Below are 12,536 nucleotides of genomic sequence, written 5' to 3' on the forward strand. Positions count from 1 at the left end.
CGATGCCCAACTGGCCTTTAAGAATCTTCCCATGCGACAGCAGTCGCTTGACAATATGTGCAACAATCTTCATTAGGGATGTTCCGGAACATTTTCGCAACATCGATGTATGCCTGTGCCCTTGGTAGTGCTGCAAGATCAGGCACCCAGCTCCCCTTTAATCTGTCGTCATCACCAGTCATCCCTTCTTTTCTTCCTCTTCTCCTCGCTGTGCGGAGTAGCAGGCTAAAGTGCTCTAGCTCAGGCTGACCTCTCTGACTTTCCCCGGATAATATCTTTCTTCCTATCTCTCTTGTTTTGTGAAGCGCAAGCAGCCCTAAACATTTAGGTGTGTGGCAATCTTCTGCACTTACCTGCAGTGGTTGGACATGAGCCATTTGGTTCAAATTAGCTTGGGTTAAACATCTTAATATGTTTAGAAGTGCAGAAAATTGTGCTAATTGGTTTAGGTTTAAGTTCAAGTTCAGTTCAGGTTTGTGGTTGGGGGCAAGGAGTGAAAAACAAAAAAGAAAAAGACAAACATAGAGTTCGCACCGCATTTGTCGTTTCGTTTGCTTTGTCAACAGACAACCAACAGCTGCAAGCGGTTGTGCTGGGACTCTACTCACGGAGATTGGTGAGCGCATACTCCTGAATGGGCTGCGGGTGGGAGACTGTACGGCGTTGCTGCTGTGCTGAGCCGTTGCGCGACGGCTGAAAGTAGACGTAGTATCCCTGAAGAACCCCGTTGGGCTTCTCAGGTTCCCGCCACTTCAGCCGCACCGTGTTGTCCGTCACACCCACCGCCGTCACGTTCACAGGTGGGCTCGGCACTGCGTGTACCACAAGAGAGAGAGAAGGTGAGGATGCGCCGGGGTTAGGGAACAGCGCCACCAAATGTGGGCCCTTCGAAAGGTGGAACAAGGTCTACTCTGCATGACGTTACCATCACTGGTCGCTCTGTACCACAGCCTGTGCTGTCGCAGACAAATGAAGGGTGAACAAGAAATCACAAAGCAAAACACCTTTTGAAAGTGATAACTCAAGAGCACAGTGTTGTACTGCAACTTATCTGGTTATCAAAGAAGGTACAGTCCTTGGACTAAATGTACAAGCCGAAATCATGCTGACATTACATGAATGTGGGAACAAATTCATAAAACCAGGAATGAAAGAATGTGTTCTAGTAGCCCTAACTTGCTTACATTTCATTTGCCTTCAAAAGTATATATAACCAGCTGTCCACAAAAAAGTGATCTTTTCTTTAATCCATAATAAGTAAATAAACAAAAATTTACTGAGGAAGGTACAGATGCAAGGAAGACGATTAGTCAATTCGTGAGAGACGGGTTAAATCTCGTCAGAGACACCAAGTTCATGCAGAAATGGGAGACGCAACTGTTAAATGAGGCACAGAAAAGTGCGGCTGATAGAACACTTGCCTCCCTCGTCGGTCATGACCGGCACGACCACAGCCGGTCCTCGTCCGGCAGGGTTGAACACTTGCAGAGACACCAGGTACTGAGTGAATGTATCCAAGTTCCGGATGGTGTATTGCTGCATAAGGAGGAGGTACGGCATGTTATCACAGAATGCCCACACAACTCTAGCAACTGCTACTCTAAAGTTCAGGATTATATTCACGTCGAAGAGGCCGTGACACCAAATTCTCGAACCCAAACTGTTCATGGTGTGGGCGTCCCTACACATCCCATAGCAAGGTGTCAAAGCTTTAGTGCATTCGGTACAGCACATAATATATGTTTAAATTATTTTACTATTGCACTTTAATTACATAGCAGTTTGGCAACACTAACACGTGACGTCATGAGTCGTGTTCCACATGGCTCTAGCACGGTTTCATACCCACATGTGCCTCTCAGCTATTAGCAATCAGCTTGAGATCGTTTCTGCAGGTATACTTTGGTTTGTGCTGTTCTACTTGCACAAGCAAAGGAATCCACTAAACAGGCATAATACAATGATAATCAGTAGGACTTGTCTCCGTTAAAGGTCGTGTGACACCAGGTAAATTTTTTATGAGAACTGACAGTTGGGTGAGTTGGTATGGGTTCGTCTTTTTAAGTTCAGGTTTGCCCCATGCAAAAAAGAAAAAGGGGGCTTACTATCACACCAAGTTTTCATAAGCTAATTTTTGCATTTTACAAGTAGGACGTGAGACATGATTAATTCTTATTTAAAAAGGCACTAACTCGAATGGGTGCTTACCAACTATGCTATGTATTTCCTCAGTTTTACCACCTAGTTCAGTGACCCCCAAATGAAAAGCACACAGCTGACACCAAAGGGCAATAACCTGAATGGCCACCTATCTCAATCCCCATTAGCCAAGGCTAGTATAGAATAAGCATGCTGTCACAACTGACAGTATACACATGTGTATTGCCTGTGACATACACAACAACAACTTGTGACCAGTCACTACTGCCTCGTACTTACTGTAGAGTAAATAGTTAAAGCTTTGGTGCTTCAAACAATGCTATTCAAACTCGTGTACCCACCAAATTCTATAGAGCTGCGCAGACAAGCAGTTGTCAATATATGATGTGACTTATGTGAAGTGCACATGCAAACGTTTTATTAATGCTTGTGACTGTCTCTATTTGTTCTTGAATCAAATATTTCCATAGACAAGGAAGTGGTACAACGCAGTAGTATCATATTACGCTGTCCACAGCAACTGCAAATTTGACAATTGCACAACTCTCAAACAAATGTCACAATGTGACAAGAAAATCCATACAATGCGCAAAGCACATAAGCTGACGTCTTTATAACAGTAATTAACAAATGTATGCATGAAAATTGCGCTAGAACACTGTTGCGACAAGCGGCAGGTCATGTGTGAGGACATGGTGGGGCACAGAGTGAACTTGGGCATGACCAGACATGTTGGACATTGCAGGAAAACATGCAAAACATGACCCGCTGCACAGGAAGTGCCAGTCAAATGCCAGACTTGGAGAAACCACACACACAAAAAAAATCTAGGCTACCGGAAAATCAACCCTAAAACGAAACGCGCCGCGATAGGTGGTGCAATCGCATTTTGACATGCAGCGCACACCATCATGTAACGCGCGGAAAGAAATTAGCATGTCCAGAAATGTGTGAGACATGAATGTTTATTGCAAGTAAGTGCGAAATAATAATCTCGAAACAGCTCAGCGCAGCAGCTAACGCTTTCATTAAACAACTTGGCGAGCGCGCTACAGAATATCTATGAGGATCATACGAGTACTGCTGGATATTTTCCAGGCTCCGCAACGCGAATGACTCCGGCCAAAGCTGACGAAAAAAAAACGAAAAAAATAAAATAAAACAAAGTTCATGGTCAACGCAGGACGAGCTACAAGGACTGCGCCGCAACACTTCAATCGGAGCCAACCAACTGGCTTTCCGTTTACGCAACACCAAAACAACTTTCGCTCTTCGCAGGACGCCAGCGCAACCCGGATAAGAGCCGCGCGCGAGCAGACACCACCACACCTATTGCTTCGCTCGCCGAACTAGTTCCAGACCCGCTACTCGGCTAGCAAGAAATTAACAACTTAACTAGTCGATCAGCCAAAGGAAGACGACTTCTCCGAAGTTTCCCGGCAAGGGAAGCGTCTTCCGGGCGACACCTTCGGGACCTGCGCGTCGTGCTACGGCCTCGCGGGCACGGTAGATTAATCGCCGACGCTCGTTAATAAAACAACACGCTCCGCCAGCGCGCATACCAACAGGACGGGCTCACGACCGTGTGCATGCGATTCATTCGGGTCCGCGTCGAACGAGGGTCGATACATTATTTTGCTCTCGCTTGTAGTGTACTCCAAACAACCGGCTTTGTTTCACGCGTTTCCATTCATACTTTCGGTGGCGCAGGCTTTTCAGAGCGATCAACCGGCCGATATAAGGTGTAGACGGAGCGTAACGAAACGAGAAGATAAAACTGTGCGATCGCCCGAAGAGTTGGGGGGGACGCCGATCGGAGAAAAGATCTTGCCTTGGAAGAAAGGGATGCGGACACTCCGTGATCTCTTTTTTGTAGCTGGCGGATACGAAATGACGGGAGGAGATGCAAAAACGCCGTCGGGCACGGCCTTGTTCACTTTCCAGACGACATTGGGCGTTCGGTTCACTCTTTTTTGGGGCCTCGAGCCTAGCACCACTTTGACGGGCACATCCAAGCACCAACAGCGCCAGCCCAGCCAGCGAACGCATACACAAACACCAAAACACAAGCACGCCGAAATAAAAATGATCATAGCCTCGGACCCGGCAGCGCCCGAAAACCCGGCGTCTTGAGATTTGAAGAAAATAAACCGAACAAGGCACGCGTAGGCGGGCGAAATAAAATATCGCTTACGCTGCAGAACATTTTGGATAGAAAATGAGTGCGTTTCGCTTGTAAATTACGCAGAATTAAAAGACGTCCAGCAAAAGCGGAGAGTTCCTCTTTTATAAGTTTATCGTCAGATGGCGGCACAATTGCGTTGAGTTTTTGTCTCGCACATTAAGATGGCGCGTCGGTCGCGCCGCAAAGCAGGCAGCGCTTGTCGATTCTTTGAGCAGACGACAACGTAGATGGCTAAAAGCGAAGGGCGTCTTCGATCTCGCAAGAGCGCCAAGATTTTCGCACACTATCGAGGCGAACTCACTCGAAATTTCATTAAGGATTTGAAAGGATAATATAACGCCGGTCTGAAAAAAGAAAGCGAAAGAATGAATGCGAGCAGAACCCGTCAGATATGTCTGCCGCATCTTAGAAGTGCAACCTTGCAGAGCAGTGTTCTTTAACACTAACGCCTAGTGGCGTAGCCAGGAATTTTTTTCTTTTGTTTTGTTTTTTTTAGGGGGAGTTGGGGGCGTCACGGTTTGTAATGCTTTGCAATGCGTCATGTCACACTGACGTACCGGCCCTGAAATTTCAGCGCGAAATTCGAAAGTGAAACTTCTTTGACCATCGGTTTTTCTTCTAATAATAAACCTGCTGACGCGAAATCAACGAAAGTAGATTTCTCCGTGAATACTTTATCAATACAAACCAATTCAGGATTTCCCTTTATTAATGTTACGTTTAATATAAAGAATGCATATCAACGAGTCGGCGCGGAACTTTTATTTGTTCTGCAGCTGTCACTACGAGGTAGCGACCTGGCTAGCTCCTAAAACAAACCGTTCAGGAAGCGTGGCTCACCGTCTGTTTGCTGTCTCGTACGACGATTTCCCGGCTCTCCTCTTGCGGCTTGTCCCTAGGCCGGTAGGTGATGCGGTAGCCCTCGAATTCGCCGTGGATGGTGTGCCTCGGGGGAGCCGTCCACTGTATACGGATGGTGGAGCTACTCGTGTTTTGCGCGTGCACGATGGTCGGCTTTCCCTCCGGCACTGCAAGATTGGAGGGCGAGAGGGACAGGAAGGATGAAGCGGCAGTGAGCAAACATACGCTGGGGAAAAAAAATCAAGTCGACATTGCACGTTCTTGAACAAAATATAAAAGTAGAAGTAAGGGGGAACATTCTTTCAAGACTATGCTTCCATTTATTTGGCGAGAAAAGGTGTGGTATACTGGCGGAGGAAACGAAGCTAGGGCTAATGTCATTTTTGACAAGCTGCGTCGGGGCGCTCTGCCATAGAATAAAGAACCTGGATTTGCTGCGAGGATGAAATAGTAACATATACAGGAACACGAAGGATGAAACAACGGACGAGGACGCCAGCAGTATGCTTTCCCAGCTTGCGGACGATTCTCTCTTTCACGAAATTTCGGAATTTCCGCATAACTGATTTGCAATACTCTGTCATTTAGACACCCGTTCAACCTACCTCCAACACCTGTGTTCGTAACCCGCCCACTGCGGCGTTGACCAGAGGTGACGTACCTTCACGTAGCGTGACCATGTAGAAGGACTCCTTGCTGGGTTTGCTGGCGCCGATGGCGTTGACTGCCAGCACTCGGAAGGAGTACACCGTGAACGGCTTCAGACCGATCACCTGGAAGTTGGTGCTGTTGTCCGACGTCATCACCTTGTTCCGCGTGTCCCAGTCGCCTTTCTCCCCGATTCTGCGACAATACAGCGACGCATTCGTTACTGAGAGTGGTGTCAAGAGCACCCACAGTGTTGCTGAAGAGAAAACAAACAAAAGATGCAACGTCACGCAAAGGAACGGGTTCATTTTTGCCGTGCAGGTACAGGGACCTTTTAACTCGAAGAAAGTGATGCGGTAAGTGCATTCGGAGCAATGCCGATTCCCTAGATGCAGCCCTTGTAATGTTAATGCTACATTATCATCAACATAATCACCATCGTCATTCAAGCCCGCTGTCTTCTTTCAGCGATATCCAGTTCAACAGCTAAACTCGATCCCGTCTGTGCGTCAGCTGAATTTAGCCTATAACGCCATACAAACCGAAGTTTATTACTTTTTTTTTCTGCACAGTAATGCGCCTGCCACATAGCTTGAACCACCCTCGAACCGCATGAAACAAAATAGCGATTATAGAAGAATTGCGTATGGAGCCGTTTTCGGGAGCGACTCATCGAAAACAGCCTCATGCTACGGCAAGCACGCTTTTCTGCACGACAGTAAAGTTCTGCGGGAAGTGCGAGGCGATGCGCGGGAAACTGTAATGATTTTGCCAGGTTTGGTATCCCTGTACACACGCACAAAACGTGAATGTGAGCGAACGTAGCGAGCAAATACATTGATCAGTCGACGCTAAGCTAAATTAACCAGCTTTTCGTTTTCTTTTATTTTTTTTGCCGACCCTAGTACTATTACATACTCACGAACTGTTCGTCTGCAGTGCTTTGAACCAGTGACAAAGCTTCCAGCAACGGGACAAATATTTCGACGAAAATATAAAGATTATTCTGTCCGCTTCAGTCGAGCTGACTAATGTGAAAATAAAAATGAAAAAAAGAAACAAACGGTGGGTGACGCGACGTGGCACTTACGCGGGAGGTTAAAAAAATAATTCCGAAAGTGTTCTCGAAAAGCTGAAAGTTTCGGTAATGGTGCGCTCGTGCAACGTAACATAATGGAAGCGTACAAATATAACGATGCTCGCGCGACTCCGAACACGGAGCCTGTACGCGAACAAAGCCAAACGTGCCGCATATTCCAGCCAAGACAAATGGGAGCAATCGCGAACGCATGACCATCGCAGCGCACAATAAGCGTAACATGAGCCTCGCGTCAGCCGTCGCCGTTTTGTTCATTTATAATCACAGCAGCGGCAACAGCGCGTCGCGAGCAGCACAAAGCGTTTTCGTCGCTGCTTCTCCCAAACGGAACAAAATGCTCTGGGACAATTTCCGACCGCGCCATCTCGTGGTTTAATTTGCGAGCGCTGAGAGAGAGAGAGAGAGAGAGAGACAGAGAGAGAGAGAGAGAGAGAGAGAGAGAGAGAGAGAGAGAGCTCTTACGCCCACAATAGGGAATCATTTTGAGAGAGGGAGAGATAGTATAGGGAGAGGTAGGCAGAAAGAGATAGAATAATGAAGAGAGGGAGCGAAAGAGAGAAATGCAAAAGGAGAGATAAAGAGAGGGAGTAAGAGATAGAGGGATAAGAGGAAGGAAATAAATGGTATAGGAGAGAGATAGATGGATGAGAAGAAAGGGAGACATATATAGAGGAATGAGAAGCGGGAGATAGAGAGCGACGCGAAAAGGGTAGAAGGAAAGAGAGATGGAGAGAAAATTGAGAGAGAGCAATACATATACAAGGAAGAAAAGAGAGGGAGAAAAAGGAGAGATAGAGGAAATTGAAAGAGAGCGAAATATATATAGGGATGAAAGGAGAGGGAGCAGGAGAGACCGAAGTAATGGGGGAGGGAGGAATAGATACAGGGAGAGATAGAGAGACGGAGGAAGAGAGAGAGAGACGGCGATGTAATGAGAAATATCTTTCCCGGTCGCGCCGTACGTGCTACGCGATTCTTGACTGGGTTTTCTGTATACAGTGCGCGTGGAAAAAAAACAGAAGAGAAAGAAAAAGACAACGCAGTGAATGTATGCGCCCGCGCCATTTACTCGGGTCGTTTAAAACCACGGCTTGCCGTATTGAGAGTGTTCCGAGAGCATTATGTGGTGCTCCGAACTGTTGTTTCTTACAGGCTTCGCGAAAAAAGGAAATGAACGTCGTTCCCGACGACTCGAGGTAATTAATCGGCGAGGATATGGTATATGTTCTGCGCTGTCGGCTCAGTTATTGAAAAAAAAAAAAAGATAAAGAAAGAAGCAGCATGTAAACAAAGCAAAGAGCGACATATTTAAGCGGCAACAAGATTTGAAAAAAAAGAAAGAAAAAGTGTGAGTGAACTAAACAAAAAAGGGGGAGGGGGAACCAGAGAGTGCGTTAATCGCGCCCGTAAAGCATAAAAAGCCCAGTTGTCGTGGTTTTATCCGCCTCATTTCTTTGCTAAGGAAATGGGGTTGAGAGGACACAGAGCAAGCGAATGGAGGAATGATAAGGCGATACGGAAACGAACGTGCTGCTTCACAAGCGAACAGAGTAAATGAATAGTTGTGATAAGAACTGTCCTTTTTCAATGACGTTTGAGTTGTTTTTCGTCGGCTTTATTCGGTGTACGGCGAAAGAAAGTGAAAAAAAAAGAAAATAAATAAGTGAAACAACGTTGGGCAACAGATGACCTGTTTGCCCGAAGCCAGCCGACGTTGCTGAAGTTTCGCGAAACGAAATGTGCATATTCATGCGGACCTTTTTGCGACTAACTATTGTGTGTATATCATAAAGAATGAATATGAACAGTCTAATTATCTGAGCCGATGAGCCAAAGATAGATAGATAGATAGATAGATAGATAGATAGATAGATAGATAGATAGATAGATAGATAGATAGATAGATAGATAGATAGATAGATAGATAGATAGATAGATAGATAGATAGATAGATAGATAGATAGATAGATAGACAGACAGACAGATAGACAGACAGACAGACAGACAGACAGACAGACAGACAGACAGACAGACAGACAGACAGACAGACAGACAGACAGACAGATAGATAGATAGATAGATAGATAGATAGATAGATAGATAGATAGATAGATAGATAGATAGATAGATAGATAGATAGATAGATAGATAGATAGATAGATAGATAGATAGATAGATAGATAGATAGATAGTGTAATAAGAAAACGCCAAAGCCCACCAGTCCTATTCGACCTCTTCCACTGATTCTCATCCGCGAACTCTAGGGAAGTACAGCCTTTAAAGTGCAATAGATTTATTTAGTTATCTAGATAGCTTGTTAGCATACTTAGTAAGCTAGTTAGTCTATCGAGGAAGTGGATTCAGCTCGACAAATCCCCATCTTCATGACAATGTAATGTCGACGAGCGAATCAAATTATCATGGAGTTGAAAAAAGTCATTTTCTTTGTGTTTGTGAGTGCGCAAAGATGGCGTATATATAGGCTGCGCAAGTAGCGCTCTCTAACGAGAACACTGCCTGGCCGATAACTAAGTTCCCCGAAATCTCGTTAGACCTGAAGCACACGCAGGAGGCACGTGGCATCAGCACAAGCATAAAACAGAAAACTATTTTTAAAAGAAAGCATTCAATCTCGTTGGATTTAACTTATTAGCATAACGGTGCGGACTTTGGTGTGTCTCTCGGAGATGCAGGTGGAGGCTCGAACTTAAAAAAGAAGAAAAAAAAAGAAGAATAGTCTTTCGTCATTAAGAGCCTCGCCACTGAAGGGAATATTTCCGGCCGGCCACGAGACGGGCAAAGGTGGCTAAGCGAAAATTCGCCGAACAGAAACGGGAGCTAGACACTGAATAAATAAACAGATGAAAGAAAAAAAGAAGTTAGGCCGAAGATACACGGAGAAGACGTTAAGAACAAAGAAAGAAGCAGGTACAAGCGCCGAAACGCGAGAGCTCGGAGCTATACGCAGACAAGCGAGGTCGAAACTCAATTTGAAACTATGGCAACGGTTCTTCTTGCTCGGCTGCTTCTTTCTCAACAGCGTTCTATTTTTCCTCTTTCTTTTTGAAAAGGCGTCACACGTGCGTGAAGCGGGTGATTATATTACGCGCCGGTGGGGAGGGGCTTTCGGGCTTCATTACGTAAACTAGACTCGACTTACGAGGGTCACTATCTGTCTCGTGGAGTTGGGCGGCCATTTTCGGTTCCTATTTAGCGACCGGTTGAAGTGGTCGCTGCGACGTGTTGCTGTCATCGCGACGTCGCTGTGGCATTTAGGGAGCTAGAGCTCGAGTTTGCGAATGAATAGCCCGAGAAAAAAAAAGGGGGGGGGCGAGCTTTAGGGGGGTGCTTGTCGAGAGGAGCGGTGAGGAGGAAGCGTCTGTTTTAGCAGCACCACCAGGGGGCACTGGTCTTACAGAATCATTACAGAACAGGCAAAACATTGATTCACAGTGGAGGAAAAGAACTAGGAAGCTTACCAGCAAGTATGTGGCCTGTGGGGTGGGCAACACAGCAACAAAGAAGGTCAAGCGGAAAGTCAGAGAGGCTGAATTAATCTCATGGGTGGCGGCAGTGGAAAAGAAACCTGCCATGAGTAACTACTTAAGGGGAAAAAACGAAATTAGGAAAGAAACCATTTATGATAACTCAAAGGGAAGCTCATTACTTTTCGAAGCGAGATCGGGATGCCTTAGAACACGCACCTATAAAGCGAGATATAAGAAGGAAGAAGAAGCATGTGCTTGCTGCGGTAAAGCTAGGGAAACGACGGAGCATATTTTATTAGAATGTGAAGACGTCTATCCAGCGGTCGATTTAGGCACCACTGGCCTCCTTGAAGCCCTTGGGTTCAGCGGGAGCAATGGTAAAGCAAACAGGTCCGCAATAGACATCAGTAAGAGGCGATTGGAGGATTGGTGGAAGAAAAGTAGGGAAACGACAAAAGACGGAGACGTACAAGAGCACAGTTCGCAATAGGGTATCAGAAAATTTGGACGTGGTAGTTCATAGTGTCCTTTTTTTTGTTTCTCATTGGTTAACCTAGGTAGGATATTAGGCAGCATAGTAGCAAGAGCTTGGTGGCGCAAGCCACCGCCCCGTTCCAAAGGGGACGCTCATAACATCCATCCATCCATCCATTGGAGGATTGGTGGCTCAAAAGCAGAGAGGTGACATAAGGTTAAAAGGGTAGGAAGACGAATTTAAAGAAAATCGAGAAATTCAATAACACACAACACAGATAAAAATAAAAGGCAAAATAAAAATCTGAGCATGGTGGCAACTGCCATCGCCCCGTTTCAAAGGGGACGCTCCTACCTTCCATCCATCCATCCAGCCAACGCCTGCCTTCTTTATCGCGCGTACCTGGTCGCAAACACGGGGAACACAGGTGACATACCGCAATGATCACAGTCGAGTGAGTCGCCCCGCTGAAGTATAGATGCACAGCACACACATGTCGTCTGGCAAAGGCGACACCCAATAAACAGTAGTATCACCCATGCACACACACACCTACGTTGGGTGCCAAGTGAAAGCTGCTATGGCGGCTCACCGGTTGTGAACACATGTTCGCGTGCGACATAAAACGCGTAGTCGCAGTGAAGAGAGAAAGGCTATACCACTAGCTCACATGTTGAAGCTTCTCTCAGCGTTGAAGTGGTCCTGACGATTCGATTAAGGATCGGTTAAAACCTTGCCGGGAACTTGCCACAGGATGTGACGTCACAAATAAATTGGTCTGGGTAACGATGACTCGCGAGGTCACCCACACGCTTTCAGCTAATTAATTAATTAATTAATTACTTTTATTTCTTGTCGTGGAACGCGAAACTCAAGCGCTCGACGAAAACTGGTGCCGTTTGCCTGTTCAGAAGTGCAATAACGTAGTTTGATGTGTACTCTATGCTTTATTGTCTCTGCCAGTATACTTCTGTCACACTTTTTGTCAATCATGCGTGTCTGATTTGTTTGTTTGTGACTAGCTTACTTACAACTAATTTTTCTTCTTGTTGTTGCTTTCGCTTATTTTATTTTACTCTTCGCGTCAATTCAAGCAGCTCATCTGCCTCGCACATAGCAGGGCTGACATCCTTCGACTTCCATCAAATTCTCTTTCCTGTTAAACGAAAAACAGCGTCGCTAGCGAAAATTGCTGGCATAACAGCGCCGCAATATACGGAACGCACACAGACTTGTCGACATGCTCTTCAATTACGAGCACACAACGTACGATGCATGGAAGTGCTGTTCTTACCTGCAAAAAAGAAAAAAAGGAATGGCTGAAGAACGGTTCTCGGAACAGCACAGTGACACGGCTACCCCCTCCCTCCCTCTCTCCCTCCCCCTCACTCACTCCTCCAATCCCCCTTTCCCTCCCTCTAATTTCCTTCCTCCTCGTTACTGTACTCCATCTCACTAATTCTGCGCAGTACAGTGAAGGCTATAGCGCCCGCATCAGCCAACCAGGAGACCAGGAGTAACGCAAGCCGGCTGCGCGTTCCGGAGAAGGGAGGAGGAGGAGGAGGACATCGCTCATTGTCCGCTACTAATCCTTCCGTGAAGCTTCCGTTCAGTCGCGCG

General features: G+C 46.2%; 1 protein-coding gene across 4 annotated transcripts in view; it reads right to left on the bottom strand.

Annotated features, from left to right (window-relative positions):
* LOC142557465 (putative receptor-type tyrosine-protein phosphatase mosPTP-1) overlaps nucleotides 1-12,536 on the bottom strand; it is a 241,324-nt gene that overhangs the window by 33,352 nt on the left and 195,436 nt on the right. For all 4 annotated transcript variants that reach the window (XM_075669338.1, XM_075669335.1, XM_075669337.1 and 1 more), the window contains 4 exons: nucleotides 5,868-6,049; nucleotides 5,186-5,373; nucleotides 1,422-1,536; nucleotides 609-812 (listed from right to left, as the gene is read on the bottom strand). In XM_075669338.1, coding sequence (XP_075525453.1) covers nucleotides 609-812; nucleotides 1,422-1,536; nucleotides 5,186-5,373; nucleotides 5,868-6,049 — 689 coding nt within the window. The remainder of the gene's footprint in view (nucleotides 1-608; nucleotides 813-1,421; nucleotides 1,537-5,185; nucleotides 5,374-5,867; nucleotides 6,050-12,536) is intronic.

This window comes from Dermacentor variabilis, chromosome 9 (assembly GCF_050947875.1).
Source record: "Dermacentor variabilis isolate Ectoservices chromosome 9, ASM5094787v1, whole genome shotgun sequence".
Taxonomy (NCBI): domain Eukaryota; kingdom Metazoa; phylum Arthropoda; class Arachnida; order Ixodida; family Ixodidae; genus Dermacentor; species Dermacentor variabilis.